The sequence below is a fragment of the Canis lupus genome, chromosome 1 (assembly GCF_048164855.1).
Source record: "Canis lupus baileyi chromosome 1, mCanLup2.hap1, whole genome shotgun sequence".
NCBI classification, from domain to species: Eukaryota; Metazoa; Chordata; class Mammalia; order Carnivora; family Canidae; genus Canis; species Canis lupus.
Window position 1 is genome coordinate 118353504 of NC_132838.1, and position 22908 is coordinate 118376411.

General features: G+C 40.0%; 1 protein-coding gene across 9 annotated transcripts in view; it reads right to left on the reverse strand.

Annotated features, from left to right (window-relative positions):
* The window catches only part of UBA2 (ubiquitin like modifier activating enzyme 2), a 40060-nt gene extending 19667 nt beyond the window's left edge, over positions 1-20393 (reverse strand). Inside the window, exons 1-9 of one of the 9 annotated variants that reach the window (XM_072781682.1) lie at positions 19549-19670; positions 19429-19458; positions 17877-17960; positions 16630-16700; positions 15237-15301; positions 13531-13631; positions 11707-11828; positions 5466-5533; positions 4922-5043 (exon numbers count right to left, since the gene is read on the reverse strand). In XM_072781682.1, coding sequence (XP_072637783.1) covers positions 4922-5043; positions 5466-5533; positions 11707-11828; positions 13531-13631; positions 15237-15301; positions 16630-16634 — 483 coding nt within the window. In that variant the 5' untranslated portion in view covers positions 16635-16700; positions 17877-17960; positions 19429-19458; positions 19549-19670. The other 8 variants (XM_072781722.1, XM_072781666.1, XM_072781715.1 and 5 more) reach the window with 8 other exon arrangements.
* Between the last annotated feature and the right edge of the window lie 2515 nt (positions 20394-22908).

The following is a 22908-nucleotide window of genomic DNA, read 5'->3' on the forward strand; positions in this document are numbered from 1 at the left end:
ACAGAGAGAGAAAGAGTAAGAGAGGCAGAGACACAGGCAGAGGGAGGAGCAGGCTCCATGCAGGAAGCCTGATGTGGGACTCAATCCCCAGACCCGGGATCAAGCGCTGAGCCAATGGCTCAGCCACCCAGGCGTCCCAAGACCCATTTTATAGATGACCTTAAGGGCTTGGCTGAAAAGTCTCCTAAGGTAATGGGGAATTAGCATGGTTTTCCACATACAAGGCTCCATTCCCCTTATCCAATTATTAAATCCTGGGAATCCCTCTGAGTTCTATAATAAACCACCTCCACGCTCTTTTCTCTTAGGCCTACAAACCATAGTCTAAACCTCTCTGCTTGCCTTACAATCACCTGTCCTTATTCTAATATTCCACAGCAATCTCAAAATGATTCTGTCATCTTCTCCTGGTCTCTAACCCCTATCCAACACACATGCTGCTCACCTCGCCTACTTCAGAGAAATAGCACCTTGTTCATTCTGCTGCCCAGCAGGAAACCAGGTAAAATTCCTAATTTTTCACTATTCCTCACCTTAAACATCTGAAGTCTTTTTTGTTTTTTAAACTATTTATTTCAAAGAAAGAGCGTGTGAGTGGCAGGTGGGGGAGATAAAAAGAATCTTGAGCAGACTCCCTGCTGAACATGGAGCCCAACATGGGGCTCAGTCTCCAACCCTGGGATCACAACCTGAGCCGAAATCAAGACTTGGACACTAGGCAGCCCCAGTGGTGCAGCGATTTAGCGCTGCCTGCAGCCCAGAGCGTGATCCTGGAGACCTTGGATCAAATCCCACGTCAGGCTCTCTGCATGGAGCCTGCTTCTCCCCCTACCTGTGTCTCTGCCTCTCATTCTCTGTGTTTCTATGAAGAAAAGGAAAGAAAGAAAGAAAGAAAGAAAGAAAGAAAGAAAGAAAGAAAGAAAGAAAGAAAGAAAGAAAGAAAGAAAGAAAGAAAGAAAAGAAAAGAAAAGAAAAGAAAGAAAAGAAAGAAAAGAAAGAAAAGAAAGAAAAGAAAGAAAGAAAAAGACTTGGACACATCCCCTAAACACCGTAAGTCTTGTTGAGTCTACTTTTTCCCCACACTCCACTGGGAATGCAAATGGGCGTGTACTTCAGATTACTCTAACATTGTACAACTCCAGAAGGCACTGTCCCCTGTTGACTACAACAGGAATATCAGGTCCTAAGAATGGTGCACGGCATACCCTCTCTATCTGATCCTATAGACTACCTTTAATGGATTCCCACTGCCTTGGTTTACCATCCTTGTAATGACCTAGGACTTCCTGCTTGATGTAGGCTCACCTTATGTTTCTAGTCCGCTTCCCACTCTCCCTTTAGAATTATTTCAGTTTTCTGACCAGATACCTTCTTTATATATGTAGCACTTTTATCCCCAACCCTATTCTTTAAAGTCTTGGGTTGAAACGTCACTTCCTCTGGAAAATCTCTTTTGAACTCTAGTTCTAGTTAGTAGGTCTAATAACAATGTTTAATAACACTAATAACAATGCTAAGTCTACTTAGTATTAAAAATTCTAATGCATCTGATCTTAATGTCATGACACTCTGATTTTGATCTTACTTATTCAATGTTTGACTTTGCCTCTGAACTATGAGTTACCTACAAAGAGCTAGGACCTGGGGTGCCTGGTGGCTCAGCAGTTGAGTGTCTGCTTTTGGCTCAGGGTGTGATCCCAGAATTCCAGGAGAGTCCCACATTGGGCTATCTACATGGAGCCTGCTTCTCCCTCTGCCTATGTCTCTGCCTTTTCTCTGTGTCTCTCATGAACAAATAAATAAAATCTTAAAAAACAAAACAAAAACAAAAAACCAAAGAGCTAGGACCCTATCTTCTGTCTTGTTTACCACTCTATCTCATTTCAGAGTGGTAACCAGCACACAGCAGATGCTTAGTTACCTACTGAATAGAGCTGGGAAACTCAAAATTAGAAAATACACTGTCACCATCCCTAACAGAGCTAAGTGCATTTTAAGCATAACCAAAATCCATTTTTTTAAAAAAGCAGAATCCATTTTCTTAAGAAAAGGTTATAGGGGGTACCTGGGTGGCAAAGCTGGTTAAGTGTCTGCCTTCGACTCAGGTCATAATCCCAAGGTCCTGAGATGAAGCCCCATATAAGGCTCCCTACTCAGTGGGGAGCCTGCTTCTTCCTCTCCCTCTGTCTACTCATTCTTTCTCTCTCTCTCAAATAAGTATCTTTTAAAAAATTTTAAAAAGGCTAAAACAGGGAAATAAATGCAACAAGTTTAAAGAGTTCAACCTGTGACAGCTCTTGCACTGAGGAAGAGAGTAGATATATAAACTGGAGGAAGTAGTAGGCTATTTGCTTAGGATAGCAGAACCTGTACATGTTGGAAAGCAAACAGAAGGAGCCAGGAAAGATCAAGATGCAGGGCAGAAAGAAAATACTGTTTGAAAAATACAGTAAAAAAATTAAATTGGCAAAACATGGTGATAAAGAAAACAATTTTATTTTTTTTTTAAAGATTTTATTTATTAATTAGAGACACAGCAAATGAGAGAGAGAGAGAGAGAGAGAGAGAGGCAGAGACAGAAGCAGGTTCCATGCAGGGAGCCCTATGCGGGACTTGATCCCGGGTCTCCAGGATCACACGGGCTGAAGGCGGCGCTAAACCGCTGAGCCACCAGGGCTACCCAAGAAAACAATTTTAAAGAAGACAAAAGACAGTAACTTAAAAGGGAAACTCTTTAAGGCTAGTATATTGTTCAGCAGAAACTTTTCAAGCCAGAAGTGGCATGATATAGTCAAAGTGCCAAATGGCAAAAATCTGTGGCCAAGAATACTTTAACCGGCAAACATACTATTCAAAATGGGAGATAAAGACTTTCCCATTCAGATCTGGGGAACACAGAGAACTCCCATCAAAATCAAGAAAAGCAGAACCACAGCAAAGCTTACTGCAATTAAACTGGCAAAAATATAGTGATAAAGAAATAAGTTACAGGGGGTGCCTGGCTGGTTCAGTCATTAGAGTTTGTTCATTCTCAATCTGTTTTTTTTTTTTTTAAGATTTTATTATTTATTCATCACACACACACACACACACACACACACACACACAGGGCAGCCCAGGGGGCTCAGCGGGTGAGCATCTGCCTTCAGTCCAGGGCATGATCCTAGAGACCCAGGATCGAGTCCCGTGTCAGGCTCCCTGCATGGAGACTGCTTCTCCCCCTGCCTGTCTCTCTGCCCTTCTCTCTTGTGTCTCATGAATAAATAAAATCTTAAAAAATAAATAAACCGCTGAGCCACCCAGGGATCCCCACAATCTCAGGGTTTTGAATTCAAGCCCCACATTCACCATGAAGCCTATTAAAAAAAAAAAAAAAAAAAAAAAAAAGACAGGGATCCCTAGGTGGCTCAGCAGTTTAACACCTGCCTTCGGCCCAGGGCGTGATCCTGGAGTCCCACATCAGGCTCCCTGCTTGGCACCTGCTTCTCCCTCTGCCTGTGTCTCTGTGTCTCTCATGAATAAATAAATAAAATCTTAAAAAAATAAAAATAAAAAAGACAAAGGTACAAAGGAAAAGTAAATGAACCTTTTTTCATAGCAATTTCTCTCAAGTAGCAGGAGGGGAAAAAAAAGTTTGCATGAAGTGGGACCTGCTCTTAATGGGTGCTTTTGTCCAATGGCTACAAGCCTGTTAATATATTCTTAAGGTCATCTGCTCAGTAAGGATAGTAAGATTTACCTATTGTATTAGGGTAATTCAAGAAAAGCTAAGAGGGACTCCTGGGTGGCTCAGTGGTTGAGCATCTGCCTTTGGCTCAGGGCATGATCCCAGGGTTCTGGGATTGAGTCCCACATCAGGTTCCCTCTGCCTATGTCTCTAACTCTATGTGTCTCTCATGAATAAATTCTTTTTTTTTTTTTTTTTTTTTTTTTGAAGAAAAAGGCTGGGTAGCCCGGGTGGCTCAGCAGTTTAGCGCTATCTTCAGTCCAGGGAGTGATCCTGGAGACCAGGGATTGAGTCCCACGTCAGCCTCCCTGCATGGATGGAGCCTGCTTCTCCCTCTGCCTGTGTCTCTTCCCTGCCCCCTCCCCACCATGTCTCTCATGAATAAATAAATAAAATCTTATATATGTAAAAAAAAAAAAAGGGTAACAAATCTCCAAGTATCTATTATGATAAACTTGCTAGGGAGTGGAGGCTAAAGAAGTAAAAAAACTTTTAAACACAGACATGAAAATCTAGCTGGGCTATAATTAGATAGAGCCAATTAAAACAATCTTGTAGATTTCTCTACACATATTCAGCAGGCAAATATATACTAATGAAGAGGGATTTGTCCAAGAATGAGAGAATTAGGGATTCAAGACTAATTCAGTAAATGTCCATCAGCTTCCCAAGAGATCTGAGCAGGACGGATCTAAGAGAAGATGAGAAACAGCAGGAAGGTCAATTACAAGGAAAATCAAGAGGTTCAGTAAAAATGAGGGAAGGAAAGCCAACCAGACATATGTAAGGGAGCCTTTCTATTTTAATTTCTATACCGATTTAGGAAATTCCCAAAACTGCTTATCCTGATGACATCAATCAACTTATTAAGACAACACTGGGCATAAAAAACATCTACTTCATGTACTTTTTTTTAAACTTCAGGCTCAGAGTTCATTTTTATTTTTTTAAGATTTTATTTGAGAGAGAGACAGAGTGAGAGAGAGTATGAGTGGGGAGGAGAGGGAGAAACAGGTTTCCCACTGAGCAGGGAGCCCGATGCAGAGCCTGATCCCAGGACCCTGGAAATCATGACCCGAGCTGAAGGAAGACACTTTAACTGACTGAGCCACCCAGGCAACTCTATTTCGTTTACTATTTTAAAACAAACAGAATAATAAACTAACCCATAATTATAAAGAAAGTAAATCTAACCTTGGTAAAAAGTTTAACTGGATCATATCCAGTTGATTTAGCCCATTCCTTAGTGGAAATACGTTTAATGTCACCATCTTCATTAGATGCTCTGGCTCTGGCTTCAGCTTCCATTGGTTCCCCTATAGAATGAACACCATTTTATTCGCAGTTATGGTAAATGTAGAACCAACCTCTCATCTACCTTTGAGGGACAAAGAGTCTTTCATGGAAGTCACCTGCACATGACCTTCTGAGTTTAAAGACAAAGGAAAATAATACACTCATGAGCATCTTCTATTTCAGTTTCTGACAGCCACATGTAGAACAGTTCAAAATATGGACCTGTAATCAGATCTGAAAACTCTCTGCTCTATTTACTGCATTTGTAAAATTTCTGCACCTTGTCTTCACCACAAGGACTACTCATGTTTTAATAATCCATTTTAAATACATAATATACTATGTAACATAAAAAAGCAATTATTTTGTTTCTCCTCATGCTATCAAGTTAGCAAAATAAAGGTAGTGCTCACTAAGTAAGATAACATCCCCATCTACTCACAGGAAGCTTCAGGGTCAGCTCTGTCAGGGGATACTTCTTGATCAGCATCTTCTTCCCCAAACAACTGGCTATAAGAGCAATAAATATTTATGTTCAAAAAAAAAATTCTGAAGATTTACTTTTCCTACTTCACCCCAAAACAACTAATTTAGAATATTCCAAATCTTTAGGAGGAATGAAGAATAAACAATTGATAAATTATTTGGGATCCCTGGGTGGCGCAGCGGTTTGGCGCCTGCCTTTGGCCCAGGGCGCGATCCTGGAGACCTGGGATCGAATCCCACGTCGGGCTTCCGGTACATGGAGCCTGCTTCTCCCTCTGCCTATGTCTCTGCCCCTCTCTCTCTCTCTCTCTGTGACTATCATAAATAAAAAAAAAAAAAGATAAATTATATTCCATAAGCTTAAAAGTATTAAAGCAACCTGTTCAGATAGTTTGCATTCTAATTTCAACCATAATACACAGCACGCTAAATTTTAGCACACCTATGTTCATTCCTATCATTTAGGCTCTGCAAATTTCTACATTAAAATATTTGATCAAGACACAGCTTTTACATTCCAAGTTGGAGAACATTCTAATGCCAGAATGGCACTTGTGAAGTATACCTGTAACTAGCTATTAAAAAAACATTATTACACATCTGCTACATGCTGGGCGCTGATCTAGGTCTAAGAATAAAAAGACTTTTTTTCATGGTAGTATATATCTTTACTACTAAAAGGCCTTAAGAAACAATGTATTAAGCAGGAATTCTTTTTTGTTAATCCAGTTATCCTAAAAAGTACTTCATAGCAGTTACAGGGATATAATGTTTCAACCTTTCCTCAAGTACTTGACTTAGAAGAAAGCTTTTTAAAGGTATCCTTTGCAGTTAAAAAGAAGCTCCTGATAGAGTTTACAAGACTTGTTTGTAATGTCCACTTGTTTACCAAAGTCACTGTATCAATTTTCACCTCCCACAAGGCATGTAGGAGTTCCTATCAATTCACTCCCCCCTAGACTTAACATTTTGCTAACCTACGAAGAATAAAATGGTACCTTATAGTTTTACTCTTAGTTTTCACGAAGTTAGTCATGAAGTTAAATACATCTTCATTTGCTTACTGCCTATGTGGGTTTCCCTCTAAGTGAAAATGCCTATATTTTGTCAGGTTGTGTATTTCTTGATTACAGGAATATATTCTAAGATCATAATTTTTGGTTGAATTTGTGTTGCAAATATTTTCTCATATATAGTCTTTTGACAAGTAATATTTAATGGATTCAAATGAATCAATCCTTTCTTTTATGATTATCACTTTTTTGAGTCTTGAGATTGTTTCCTAAAGATTTTCCCCCATATTAGAAAAATAGTGTTTTTCCTTTGACATCTAAATAATCTATCTAGGGCAGCCTGGGTGGGTCAGCAGTTTAGCACTGCCGTCAGCCCAGGTCGTGATCCTGGAGACCCAGGATTGAGTCCCACATTGGGCTCCCTGCATGGAGCCTGCTTCTCCCTCTGCCTGTATCTTTGCCTCTCTGTCTCTCATGAATAAATAAATAAAACCTTTAAAAAAATCTATCTAGACTTAATTTTTATATACTATTTGGATAATTTTTTTTCTACATTGATAATAAATTGTCCTACCTTTTATTCAATCCCTTCTTTCATCTGGTATCTCTTAATGCACCCCTGGCCAAGAGCTCTGCATTGTCCCTAGGGCTGTGTTTCTATTTCTGTACCAGTAACATACTGTAAGTTACTTTTAGCTTATATTAAAATTTCACATTAGGATGCCTGGGTGGCTCAGCGGTTTAGCGCCTGCCTTTGGCCCAGGGGGTGATCCTGGGGTCTTGGGATTGAGTTCAGCAACATGGCCAACTAAATTATTAGTTGGCCAACTCATTATTTCTAATAATTTGTCTATAGATTCTTTGGAGCTTTTCAAACTATATGCAAACAAGTTTTGTTTCTTCTTTCTCAACTCTTACTCCTGAATTTTGTCTTATTGTGCTGGCTAGGAACTTCATTACAACACCAAATCGAAGCAGCAATCTCCTTCACGCTATGATTTCAGAGTTGATTTAAAAATAATGCTTGTATCAAGGTGTGTAGGTGGCTCTGTTGGTTGGGTGTCTGCCTTCAGCTGGGGTCCTCATCTCAAGGTCCTGGGATCAAGTCCTTAGGTTCAGTGGGGGTCTGCTTCTCCCTCTCCCTCCAACTCATGCATGCACTCCCTCAAATGAAAAAAAATCTTTAAAAAAAAAATAACTTAGGGGCCCCTTCGTGGTTCAGTGGTTGAGCATCTGCCTTTGGCTCAGGTCGTGATCCCAGGGTCCTGGGATCCAGTCCTGCATAGGGCTCCCCACAGGGAGCTTCTCCCTCTGCCCCTCTCTCTGTATCTCTCATGGATAAAGAAAATCTTAAAAAAAAATTAAAAAGAATGCTTATATTAAGTATATGGATGGCAAACAGTGGAAGTTTCTGCCTGTTGGAGTGGGACTATACAGATAAGCACAGGGAGGAGGCTAGAAGGATCCATGTACTAATGGAGTAGAGCTGGAGACACTAGTATGAATTCACATTTAGCTTAATATAGATAAGGATGGATACTGAAATGTTTATAAATTTGTACACATATACAGATTAGTATAAAACATATTCTTTGCTCTATTAGTTAAAAGAGCCTAAAAGAAATGACACCAATGCATGCCAAACATTCAAATCTTGATTTCTAAAGCCATTCTTTAATAAAAGGAACCAAGGCTCCTTGGAGAAAGGTCTGATTCTACAGCAGGAAATAACATGATGAGCCTGGAACATCTAGTACCAGAAAGCAAGGTATTACTCCCTAAACATCCTCCCCCACATTGATGGCAGTATGTCTAAGAGCACAGACCCAAAATAAAGAATTCCCAGTAGCCAAAGCTGAGCAACAAACATACTACTGGATTTAACCTGAAAAATATATTTAATGTGCATACTGATATAAATGATGAATAAATCAATAAATAGGTGAGAAAAATTTTCCAGGCAGAAGAACTCTATGTAGACACTATGCTCTCAAGGAAACAGAACACAGCTCCCATTCCTTAGGTGTGAGATGCACACAATGACTTCCTTCCGAAGTGTACGATACAATATAGAAAGGGGAGCAGGGCAGCCCAGGTGGCTCAGCAGTTTAGCCCTGCCTTCAGCCCAGGGTGTGATCCTGGAGACCCAGGATCAAGTCCTGCGTTGGGCTCCCTGTATGGAGCCTGCTTCTCCCTCTGCCTGTCTCTGCCTCTCTCTGTGTCTCTCATGGATAAATAAAATCTTAAAAAAAAAGGGGGGGGGGAGCAGAGTTAACTTTACAGTGGAGAAGCCTGGCAAACACTACCTTAGTTAAATGATCAAGGCCAACATTAAGTTATAAACCACATCAATACTTCAATAATATATTTACTCTTCATATGATGTCATGAAAATGGCAATTTACCTATCTGTATGATTTCCCTTCCAATAGCTCATGACAGTGTTAAGACACACAAAAAAATTTCCCATAGTAAAGCATCTTACAAAATACCTGACTAGCACTCCTCAAAATTATCAGGTCATCAAAAAGGAGGAAAGTCTGAAAAACTATCACAGCCAAAGGAGGCCTAAGGCCTAGAGAGACCTGACCCAACTAATGGTAATGTGGTACCCTGGAACAAAAAACGGACACTAGGTAAAAACGAAAGATCTCTGAATAAACCATGGACTTCAGTTAATAAAAAAGGATCAATAGTGGTTCATTAATTACTATGTATGTATCATTCTAACACAAGAAACAATGGGGGAACTCTGTACCTCCTCAATTTTGCTGAAAATCTTAAATATCTAAAAAGTAAAATCTGTTAAAAAAAAAAGTTTACCACTTAAAGTTTGTAAGTATGTTTTTTGTGAAATTTCACTGTTATACATTATATGTGTACTTTTCTGAGTGCATATACATTATACCTCAATCAATAAGGAAATCAGTGAAAAAAAGAAAAAAAAGAAGAAGAAGGAAATCAGTGTTGGTTGTAGGTTTGTAAAGATATCTTTTACCAGGTTGATAAAATTTTAATTCACTAAGAATTTGTCATGAAATGATGTTTGCTAAATTTTGTCAGATGCTTTTTCTACATCTCGATTATATAGTTTCTCTCCCTCTTTTTTTAAAGATTTGTATTCATTCATGAGAGAGAGAGAGAGAGAGAGAGAGAGAGGCAGAGACATAGGCAGAGGGAGAAGCAGGCTCCATGCAGGGAGCCTAGATGTGGGACTTGATCCTGGGTCTCCAGGATCCAGCCCTGGGCTGACGGCAGTGCTAAACCGCTGAGCCACCCGGGCTGCCCCCTCTTTAATTTCTTAATGAAGTGAACGGCCTTTATTAAACTGTGCTTATATTCTTGGAATAAATACAACCTGGTCATGGCACACCTTTTGTTTTACAAAATTCTAGATTTGTATGCTACTATTTTGTACAAGACTTTTGCATCTACATTTATAAATAAGAATGTCTTGAGGGTATCTGGGTGGCTAAGTCAGTTCAGCATCTAACTCTTGATTTTGTCTCAGGGTCGTGATCTTAGAGTCATGAGACTGAGCCCTATGTCAGGCTCTGAGCTCTGCAGGGAATCTGCTTCTCTCTCTCTCCCCCTTGAGGCCCTCCCCACACTCTTACAAGAATGTGTACACTCTAAAACAAATAAAGCTTAAAAAAAAAAAGTCTTAAAATTCTGTTATTCCATAATGACCTTATATGGTTTTGTTATCAAAGACATGACAGTCCTGTAAATGTAAACTAATATTCATTTAAAAAAAATGTCTATGGGACAGTTTACTTAACATTATTTTGATATAGTACTTTCAAGTTCAGTGGAGATCACCAGCAAATTTATGTAAGTTTGGTGCATCACTCAGAATTTAAAACACTGGTTAAATTCCCCTAAGGCATAGTACTATTCAGGCTTTCTATTTCTTTGAGTCAGTTTTTTTCACAGTGAATTTATCCAAGAGTGCCTGAGTAGCAAGCAGTCAGTTAAGGATCTGACTCTCAGTTTTGGTCCAGATGGTAATTTCACAAGTAGTGAGACTGACCCCCTTACTGGGCTCCATGCTCAGCATGGAGTCTGCTTGAGATTTTCTCCCTCTGTCCCTCCTCACTGTGCTTGTTTTTAAATGAATTTATCCAGATCATTAAAAATTTCTGTATACCAGCATGGTCTTTTTATTATCATCCTTTTGTTCTTTACTATTACGTAAATCTGTCCTGAGATTATATTCCTCATTTAGTTATTTCTCTCCTTTCTATGACTGAACTCAAAGAAGTATTTTTCCCCCTTATCTCAATTACCTCCTTCCCACTAATTTCCTTGGAGTTTATCCTTTTTCCAATATAAGTTGGGTCCTTAGCTCATTAAGGTTCATCTTTCTTTATGTGTATATGCCTAGAACTTTTCTATCAACTGCCATATTCAATGCATCCAAGTTTCACACGTATTATTTTCATTATCATTACAAAATATTTTTTTTTCTTTATTTATGATAGTCACACACACAGAGAGAGAGAGAGAGAGAGAGAGAGAGAGAGGCAGAGACACAGGCAGAGGGAGAAGCAGGCTCCATGCACCAGGAGCCCGACGTGGGATTCGATCCCGGGTCTCCAGGATCGCGCCCTGGGCCAAAGGCAGGCGCCAAACCGCTGCGCCACCCAGGGATCCCTACAAAATATTTTTAATTTCCACAATCCCGCTTAAAAAAAAAAAGATTTTACTTATTTGAAAGAGAGAGCACAAGGAAGTGGGGGTGGAGGGTCGGGAGAGAGAGAGAGAGAGAAGCAGGCTCCCCACTAACAGGGCCCTGGGACCACTAACAGGGCCCTGGGACACGCCCCAAGCTAAAGGTAGATGCTTAACTGACTGAGCCACCCAGGCACTCCCCTGTGATCTTTTTTTAACCAATAAGTTGCTGCTGTTTTTATAATTCCAAATACACAAATTTGTATTCCTTTAGTTACATGCCTGTCTCCAATATCAGGCTTCCTAAATAGTCTATGGTATGTTAACAGGCATGGATACAATGTTGGCTGAATTTAGCGCAAGAGATATCAAAAGAAGGCTACTGAAGTGTCTCTTTGCCATATTTAAAAGAATATTCCTCCTAAGTACAATCTCTCCAAAATATTTAAATAAAAATGACCCCATTTCCCATCGACAATACTGAAAATATGCCCAGAAATAGACTCTTACTTGAACAAATACTTTGCCCAAACGATGCAATGAATAGGTTCTGATGGTGTGTTACGAATTGTACAGCCAGGAAAAGTTCTCTGGGTAGGTTTGGGATGACATTCATAACACTCAGTTACACCCTGCAAAGTCAGGATATGAGAAAGTCATTTATCCCACACTGGTGGTTTCTCAACATTATAAAGTAATATAATAAACATTCATTCATCTACTCTAACTGGATTTTATATTTATACTATTTTAAAGCGTATTTTAAAATATCAGTGACTCCAAAATCCTTCCTTTACAGAGGAGAAACTGTAAGAAATGTGAATTGAATGAATCACAGTCACAGCTAAATCTAAGCCAGGATTCCTGACTCCTGGTCCAGTAAGCACCACTCACAAGCTAAAAAAAACCAAAAAAAAAAAACAAAAAAAAAACCCAAAAAAACAAACAAAAAAAAACCCAACTGCACCTGAATATCAATATGAAGTTTCCCTTAATCACACTAAACAAAAGAAAAACTACTAAAAGACAAATAACAGCTTTCTTTTTTTTTTTTTTTACAAATAACAGCTTTCTAACCAATTCTCTCTCAAAGGTCTGAACCTCAGTTATTTAAATATTATTCATAGCCTTACCTTATAATCTCCTAAAAATTAAGAAAGCTAAAAATAATTATTCATTTCAAGAACCACCTATGTATACAGAAAAATCCTAGATTACCACCAAATAAAATCTTCATTTTGTTGAGCTAGGGTTACATTTTAATTTGCAATGTAAGGAATCTTTGGAACAAGTCTATGGCACCTAAGACAATTTTTCAAAACCATAAATGAATATTCCTCATTTCAGCAATTCTCAATCTCAGTCTTAATACATACTAGTACCTTAGGATCATGTTAATGAGCAATGTCTTTCTAATACTGGTTAAAGAACCAAAACCTGGAAATATAGCAGCAAATCCAGGACTTTCTCCATAGTACCATTTCTAGTATCTTTCACAGTAACTTTCTTGGGGGCAGCAGCCATACGACAAGCAGCCATCCGTCAAATCACAGTGGAAAAGAGAACTACTGCTGAACTTATGAACAGACTCTGAAGGACTCTAGTGATTTAAGTAAATTTAATACACACTGATATTTACAATAGTCTTTGTAAAAGGATACTAAATAAGCTTCTAATAGTGGTATTTACCAGCTAAAAGGAAAGAAACAGAGCCACAATTTTCAATATGGGTAAATTGCCAAGTAAGGACAAAAGCAGCAAATTTTAAGGAATGTAATCCAAGTTTTGGTTTCAAAACCTGCAAAATTATTCCTCATATGTAACTATGTTTAATTTCCTAAAAGAACTAAGAGGAAAAAGAGGACAACGTTGAATTTTGTAAAACTCCATTGTAAGTCTACAAGTATTCATTTGCTCTATTATTCTGTTTGAAATATTTCAGAAATACACCAAAAGTTTTCAAAGTACTCTTCAAAGATCTACTGAGTCCAGACTTCAGATAAAAAGTAATTTTGCAGAAGACTGTTTTATCATGTCAACTACAGCATGACATGCAGTCTCATAGCTACAAAGAATTTGTAAATGTAATTTTATTAAGCTTACCAGTCTAATAACTTTAATATATAAGCTACAGAAGCAAAATAGCACCAAGCTAAAAAATCCCTGCCCTATATTCTTTTCATTACTTTTATAGTATCTATGTTTTATCACAGCACAAAAATCCCTGTTTCTTGGATGCTGACCAGCCCATATCATATAAATTCAAAGTTTACTTCTTCCCTCCCCCTTAAGGTCCAAAAAAATTATTTGGGAAGTAAAAAAAACTTACTTTACCTTTTTGATGGTAGTTACTTGCCCAAGGTAACCAGCAGTTCCACTCTCAATAAGAGGAACATCAGCTGCCAGGCACATCCTATTAACATGGTTGCGAGCAGCTGGAAGAAAAATACTAGTTAGCAGTGTTTTTGTTTTTAAAGAGTTTATTTATTTACTCATGAAAGTCAGAGAGACAGACGCAGACACAGGCAGACAGAGAAGCAGGCTCCTCACAGGGAGCCCAATGCGGGACCCGATCCCGGGACTCTGGGATCACGCCCTGAACCAAAGGCAAACAATCGCTGAGCCACCCAGGCGTCCCTAGTTAGCAGTAATTTACGGGGGAAAAAAAAAATAATTACCTTTAGTTAGGCTAACATTTACCCGAACTATTGTTTTTTTTTATTTCAATGCAATTTTCTTATAGCTATGACCAGAGTAAATAAAACTGCTACATTTAAGAGACATTCACTAGCAAAATTTCAAACATAATTTATAGCACAAATTTACTCCACTGGAAAGTACCCCTATAAATAATTTTTAAATCCCAAAGTGTCGCCTTTTTCTTCTATTGCTGTGCCTACTCTATTAATCTTAGCTAAAGCATTGTTTCAGTGTGTTTTGAGTTCTTACTATTATTCTAAAAAAATTCGTAGGTAACATATAGAAGTGAATGGAGAATACAGAACATCAACTTGGAACTATTAAGGCAGTTTAAGGCCAAGGGGAATAAAAAGGAATCTAGTTAAAAGTCATTCTGGGAGGTGTGGGTGGCTCAGTCAGTTGAGTACCACACTCTTGGTTTTGGCTCAGGTCACAATCTCAGGGTCTTGGTATCTGGCCTGTGTGTCAGCTCCACGCTCAGGGTTCTCCTTGCTCAGGGTCAGCTTGAGATTCTCTCTGCCACTGCTCCCACTCACTTACTCTCTCAAGTAAATAAACAAAACTTAAAAAAAAAAAAAAAAAAAAAAAGCTAACAGACCCTTCCTCATGCTACTTTGTGTTTATTCTTTGGTATTTCTGGCTCAAAATTGTTACAAATCACTCCACAGATGTTTCCCATGCAGAACAATGCCTGGCTATAAAACACTTGATTTTAAGAAACATCACCCACTAATTTGTGAAAAGCTTAAATGGTCTAATAATGTGTACGTCTAAACAGAATCCAGTCTGTTATCCTGGCACACCAGCTGTACCTAAAATAATTCAAGATCCATGGCATCTACAAGAACTTTGACATCCTGTTGCCTCAATCTCAAAACAGTGGTTTTACAGCCCTGATTGTACTTTAGAATTATGTGGGAATCTTGGGAAAAAAAGATGTTCAGGCCCCATTCAGAGACTGACTTAACTGGTTTTGAGATGAGATGTAGGCACTGATATTTCTTAGATCGCCATGTAAATGAAGGAAGTCACACTGCTTAAGTGATGGGATACTCTGAAACAAGCACACACCCACATACCATATGTAGTCACCCTCTTTAGTGATTTTAACAACTTCTATATTCACACCTTTTGGTAGAACAAGCAGAGTAAATGATAGCTAAATTCCTGCCTGAAACCAGTTCTAGTTAAAATTACAATCAACTGGTAAATTTTAAAGCTAACCTTACTTCCCTCTACATGAAACTCATTAGGAAATACTTTAAACGCTACAAGTGGAAACAGCCTTGTTTTGGAGGAAGGGAAATACTTAGAAATTAAATGTATTAAAATAATCTCACCTCTGTTATCTAAAGCATTCATAACCAATATAAATTGTCGAAAAAATTCCACATTATAGTCAGGGCTACAAAATAAAACAAAACAAAACAATGTCACTAAAACAACTGGCCTTACACCTGATCTTCACAGAATACAGTATCCTAAAAAGCATATTAAAATAACAGTGCAAAAATAATTGATACTAGGGGTATAATAGGTTGGACTTTTTCCAAACACCATAGGAGACTTCAAAGAAATAATTTCCCCTTACTCCCTGTGACTAGGCATCCTTTCTGGCCAGCAATCTAGGGCCTAAGAGCAGGATCTTAAACTGGCAGAAAGATGGCATGACTTCACCAGTCCCACCAGGCCTTCGCCAGGCAGCCTGGGAACATATAAAGAACACATTCCCAGGATCTGCCTGGCCTCTGACTTCACCTCACATGGTTAGGATCAGGCAGGGTTCAGGCCTCTAGGGTCCCTGCTTTTAGCAGCACTGGGAAAGCAACACAAGGCAAAGGGGTTACAGAGCTACAGGAAGGTTTGCAGAGCAAACATCCAGAGAATAAAAGAGAAACTGGAGATACAAATTTCCTGAGAAAGTAAAAGACTCTAATTGCAGACCTCAAACAAGAAGTTATTATTTTTAATACCACTTACTTGTAAGCTAGACAACAACTATAAAGGACAATTCAGACCCAGGGTTCCTTTGTCCCAACACTTCCAAAATTATGTATTTACTCTATCTTTACTGAGATCAGAGCGTATTTATATATGGCCCCCATCACAATTTCTAGTGTTATACTACAGACGTCATAGTCCAAACAAATTATTTTGGGAAAGAATCGTTTAAACTGAAAAAGACCACAGATGCAATCAATCAGAATGAGAGCGATATATTTAGAAGTCTGAATTATCACATATAAGGATTTTTCATAGTCTAGTGTATCTTTATTTAAAACAAAAACATAAGGCCCTGTGTTTCAGTAACTTATTTAAAATATTAAAATATTTTGTCTCTAACTCATTTAAATCCGTTATATAAACTATTTATAAAAACTCTACTTATTATGTGGGTACAGGCTATGACATTTTATCTAGAAAAATAATTCATGTTTTTATTTAAATCCCAATTAGTTAACATACAGTATATTATTTAGTGACTCAACACTTACATACAACACAACACTTGGTGCTCATCACAGTGCCCTCCTTAATCCCCATCACTTATTTAATCCATCCCCATCCACCTCCCCTGATAACCAGCAGTTTGTTCTCTATAATTAGGATAGAAAAATCATTTTTAAAAGCAGAAGGACTTCAAACTCCTGGATCAAGTTAACAAAAATACCTTATACTTTCAAAGTTTAATTCACAAAACAACAGTTTTGCAACATAATAATTAGAACATACTTCATGATGCTGTCATGATAGGCTATGATATTAGCTTTCGGGTAAAACTGCAGTACACTTTCTTTGGCAACCTGGAAAAACAAACAACACTAAATTACTAATTTACTCAATTGCTACAATTCTCTGTATTTCAAGTTTATTTATGGATGACAAACTGTTTCACCTACTTACATATCTTATTTATATTAAAAACTAAAGAAATGTAAAAATGTGAATTTCAATGATTAAAATATGATATATATTTATAAAATAAAAGGAGAGCTGGCTCCTTCCCTTATACACATCTACATGAAGAGCAAGCATCAACAAGAATATAAAATGCAGTAAATAAGTGTCATTTATTCATTCAAAAACATTTACTATCTTCTTTGTGCCAGCATCTGTATGAAGCACTTAGTAAACCAAAGTAACGTTAATTAGTGTAGATAAACAGAACTATGAACTATGATAAATGATACAGAGAAAAAGGAGAAGCTGTAGGGCGCCTGGCTGGCTCAGTCCGCAGAGCAGGCTACTCTTGATCTCGGGGTTTTGAGTTCCGGCCCCACGTTGTGTAGAGATTACTTAAATAAATAAAAATATCTTAAAAAAAAAAAAAAAAAGTAGAAATTGTATAAGAGGAAGGTCTGACTTAGTCTAGAAGGTTTATTTGGAGTGTATCTCTAGAGAAGGAAGCCAAATTTTGGAAACCAAAAAAGAGAACAGAGTGGGAGTTTGCCAAAAGGGTTGGGAGAAAAGCAAAGTAAAAATATGTTTTTTAAGACCCTGATTCAAGATGGAACATTCAAGGCACTAAGGAAAAGCCAACGTGGCTAGAACCTCAGGGAAGGCTTTTTCTACAAGAGACAGGAGCAGAGGCTGTCGCTTCTCTTGCCCCCAAATACAGGAGCAGTCAACCTCTAGGAAACACTGGAACAAAGCTCACCCTAAGCAAACAATGAGAAATCTAAATATGAAGGGAATACCATTTACAGGAGCAGGTAGAGCACATCTATTTCCTCAACACCCTACAACAGGAGGATGTAGTCTTTAGTACTTTATTCCACACCTTTTTACTCTTCACACCTTTTTACTCTTCACACCTTTTTACTCTTCTTTTTACTTCTCTGAAGTAAAAAGAGGCAGCTTCCCCCAATTCTCCCTCCTACTGAAGAGTCCCAATTAACTTGATACCATAAAGAGAAGATACACCGAAGTGCACAAATATTAATGAATAAAGACAAAAAGTATAAGAAAAATGAAGTTACCTGGGCCTTTGATCTTCCAACATGTTTCTTTTGAAACAAAAATTGCCTGTTGAGGTTGCTGACATCGATAGTATCCAGATCAATCTACAAGTGCATAAACTCCAGATAAATCACAAATTTTCTAGTATGTTTGAGCAATACCACTATCTTCAGCATTCATAACCCAAACTCTTGCTCTTTGTCACATCAGCAGAGAAAATGCTTTTCACTTTCAACCAGCAATACTAAAATTGTCAAACTGATAAAAATAATTTAACACATAAAAAAAGAAAAAAAAAAAAAAAAAAAAAAAAGGACGCGGGACTTATTTAAAAAAAAAAAAAGTCGACAGCAGCCCGGGTGGCTCTGCGGTTTAGCGCCGTCTTCGGCCCAGGGCTTGATCCCGGGTGCTGGGATCGAGTCCCACGTCGGGCTCCCTGCATGGAGCCTATTTTTCCCTCTGACTGTGTCTCTGCCTCTGTGTTTCTCATGAATAAATAAATAAAATCTTAAAAAAATAAAAATAAATAAAAAAAAGTCAGGATTTAATTTCAGAGACATTTTTCTCAGAAATATTTTAGAAAGGATGCATTTTTTTGTTTGTTTGTTTAATCATCCTGGCAAGTATGTTTGGAAATTCCTTACATGGCATAAAATTATGTGTCTATTGAAAATAAATATATAACTCATTTATCTATCAATCTAATTAATTACTATCAAACCCAATATATTAATCTGACTTGTTTATCTTAAATGATACTTGGCAGATTTACTGAATTTTTGCTGCTTTAGTTCAAGTCTTCATTCACACACAACTCCATTTATTATAATCATTACCTAAGGGCTGCGAAAGAAAATGTCTACACAAGGTTAAAGAAGTAGTGTCACCTTTTAACTATTACTAACTGCTACTTAAAAATAAACATAACGGGGGATTCGTGGGTGGCTCAGCGGTTGAGCGCCTCCCTTCCGCCCAGGGCCTGATCCCGGAGACCTGGGATCAAATCCCATATTGGGCTCCCTGCATGGAGCCTGCTTCTCCCTCTGCCTGTGTCTCTGCCTCTCTCTCTCATGAATAAATAAACAAACATAATGGAAGAAAACGACTAAAGACTTCATTCCACTCCACACTTATATAGAGTAACCAAAACGTTATCATGAAACATTTTAACAGTTTAGGTTATAATTTCTGAAAAAAAAAAAAAATCACTATATAACCACCTAAACATTTTCTACCTGCACTTTCCACGTTTATTACAAAAATTAAATCAAATTAAAAAAAAAAAAAGAAATCAGCGTTTCTTTTTCAGGCGCCCACTCTACTGTCCTATTACAAAACGGTTCTTTTTAAACGTGTAGCAGCAGTTACCAGCTCAGGGCACAAATCCCATCTGGATCTGAGGTCCAGAACCGGATGGGAAGGCAGGCTACCCTTCTAACAGCCAAAGGAAAAATGTGTAAATTCTCCAGCCGGGGCTCCCCCTCCCCAAATCATTTCTTAGTTCAGTCTGCCACTTCTATTTTTTTCCCCATTCCGTATTTCCACTACACCTTCAAGACGACTTAAACTCACATCCAGCCTCCTCGTTAACACCTCCAATTTCTTAAAAAAAAAAAAAAAAAAAAAGTTTACATTTAATAGTATTTAAGATTACAGTCGCTGGACAGGAGTGCCAAGAGTCACAATCCTCACCAACGTCTTGGGGGGATGTTTAGGGCTATCTACGGAGATAACAGGGACAGTCACGCGGATTATACCCACAGCAGAGGAGCGCCGGTCCCAAAACAGTCCTGCCACTAAGTTACTAAAAAAAAAAAAAACATGCTCCTAGAGCTCACTTTTCTTCTTCTTCTTCTTTTTTTTTTTAAAAAGCGGCGGGGGGGTGGGGGATGAAAATGGCGTTTGCAACCTTACGGGGGCAGCGAAGAGAAGATGCGTTAAGGCAAGTTAACCGCTCAGAACTGCGTGGGGCTCGGGACGAGCGCTCAGCAGCCAGCGGCTCCCGTGACCGCCGACACCAACGGTCACGACCCCCACGACACGCGCACCGTCGCCTCCCGCGGGAGCCGGGCAGCGAGGCCGCTCCCCCAGCCCAGCGCCGCCGCTGCCCCCGGGGCGAGGGGGAGGGGGAGGGGGCGCCCGGAGGACCCCGGCCCGCGGCCTCCCGGCGTCCCGCGCGGCCCCGCGGGCGGCCACGACCCCGGGGCCTGCAGGCCCGCCGCCGCCCCGCCGCCCGCCGCCCGCCCCCCGCGCCCCGGCCCCCCGCAGGCCCGCCCGCCATTCAGCCCGCGCGCACGCCGGGCCCTCACCAGGTCGATGTGAGAGAAGCCGGTGAGCACGAGGTTCTTGAGGAGCTCGCAGCCGATGCCGCCCGCGCCCACCACCAGCACCCGGCCCCCGGCCACGGCCTCGGCCAGCTCCCGGGGCAGCCCCCGCGACAGTGCCATGGCGGGACGACCACGAGCCGCGGCGGAGGCGGAGGCGGAGGCGCGAGAACTGAGCGGCGGCCGGAAGCAGGTGGGGGAAGGGCGGCCCGACTTCCGTTCCTGCGCGCTGCGGCCGCCGTTGGCGCCGAGCGGGCGACGCCCGGGCCGCGCGGGGAGCCCCGGCCGCGTGCAGGATGGGCTCTGCGCGAAGCCCCGCTCGCGGCCGCGTCGGACCCCGGCCTGGTGGTGGTGGTCGCCGACGCGCCAGGAGCCGCTTCCGGCTTTGGGAACCCCAGCGGCCGGCTTTGTGAGCCTGGGGGGTTTGCACTCCCAGCCGAGGCTTCCGTGCGCGTTTGAAAATAGATGCCGCTGTATGTAAAGAGTTCTTGCAAATTAACAAGAGAGCAGATGTCACCCCCCCCCCCACAACGAATACAGGCCAGGGATGTGAACAGGCACTCGCAAAGGAAATGCATATGACCAATAAACATTACAATGTGTAATCAAAGAATTGTAAAACCGTGCTTAAGTCCTTTTCACCTGTGAATCCAGCAAAAGAAAAAGTGTGGCATTCCGTGTGGTCAAAGGATAGGAAAACAAGCACTCCCGTAGCTATAGGTGAGGATTCTTTTTTTTTTTTTTTTTTAAGATTTTTATTTATTTATCCATGAGAGTGTACACAGGCAGAAGGAGAAGCAGGCTCCATGCAGGGAGCCGGAGGTGGGACTCGATCCCGGGTCTCCAGGATCATGCCCCGGGCTGAAGGCAGCACCATACCACTGAGCCACCCAGGTTGCCCATAGATAAGGATTCTAAAGCAAAGCTTTCCTAGAGGGTGTTAAAATATAAACTGAGGCATATTTTTTAAATGTGTTTATTGGAGCAAACCTCGATTCCAATTGAGCACCATTCAATCTAGGAGACAGAAAAGAGCTCTGAGGAGCGGTACAAAAACTTTCATGGCTGCAAGGGGGAAGGAGCAAGGAAGTCCTACAAGTATGGGGTCTGTTACTGCAAGGTTACTTTCCTTCTATCAGGTAATTACCTAACTTTTAAAATTTTTTAAAATATTTTTTTATTTATTTGTGATAGTCACACAGAGAGAGAGAGAGACAGAGACACAGACAGAGGGAGAAGCAGGCTCCATGCACCGGGAGCCCGACGTGGGATTCGATCCCGGGTCTCCAGGATCACACCCTGGGCCAAAGGCAGGCACCAAACCACTGCGCCACCCAGGAATCCCCAAAATTTTTAAATATATATTTATTTACGTAATCTCTACACACAATGTGGGGCTCAAACTCAACAACCCTGAGACCAAGAGTCACGCAATCTTCTGACTGAGGCAGCCAGGCGTCCCTGATCAGGCGATTCCTGATTGACTGGTTTAAGATTCCATTTCTGGGAGAGCCTGAAACTGTAATTAAGTCTGCTTGGTGATGTGAGACTTAGCCTAACCAACCCAATTTTGGGCTTGTCTTTTTTTTTTTTTTTTAAATAAAAGTAATTTGGAAATATTCAAAAATCATCACAACATAATGCAATATAATGTTAAAAGATACAAAACTTTATATGATTAAATTTTGTAAAAACAAAAATATATTAAAAAGCAGTTAGAAAGTCAGTTAACATTTTTCTGTATCTGTGTGTGGTTGAATTGTGGATAATTTTATTTCTTCTGTAGGCTTTTTTGTATTTCCAGATGCTCATGCTCCTCAAAGAAAATGTTACTTCTAAAATTAAAAAAAAAAATTATCCCAAATACTAAAGAGAAAGATAATTATGTAATGTGATAGAGGTACCTGTAAAAAAGAAAAGGCTAAAAATGGAGTCACTTGTGCTAAGCCCCAAACGAGCAAACCAAGAGATAATACCTAACCTAATTGCAATTTTGGCCTTTCCTAGGAGTGGAATTTTAAACCAATCAGACTGGAAATTCCCCATCAGCACTAGTGATTTCATCTGGCTGATAAGACCCTCATAGGAAGGTTAGGTAACTTCCTGTCCCACCATCCTTCTGCTTATCAACACGTCTATTTTGAACAACTCAGAACTTTCTACTTGCTAGATGGGATGCTGTCAGACTCATGAATCATTGACTAAAGCCAGTTAGATCTTTACACTCAGTTGAACTTTGTTTTTTTAACATGCTAAATATTGCTACAACAGCAATCTCACAATACGTAAATGTATGAAGTTAACACATTGCACACTGTATGTACACTTACACAATGTTATATATATAAAATATATTCAGTAAGAAAAAATTATTGGAAAAGGTAAAGAGAAAACAGGAAAATTCTTTTAGACTTCTGTGGTCTTTCTCATCAGCTGCATGGCTCACCACCCACATGCCAAGTTGGTCTGGTCCTTGCAGGAGTGCAGGAAGTGCACGGGAGGCACCCCTCCAAGTGGGCTGCCGATGTTGCTTCCCTACACAGGGTTAGCTTTTACAAAGACCCCATCGTGGCAGTTAAATCTAAAGAAGACCCTTCCCAGGATGCTGATCTTACTTATCCCTCTAGACACTCAGTGAATGGGAACCACCTTTCCTTGGCTTCTCTGCCTCACTTCTCTTCCCCTAGGCCAGGCTGGGCAGTTACCTAATTTTGAGGGCTTTTTCTTT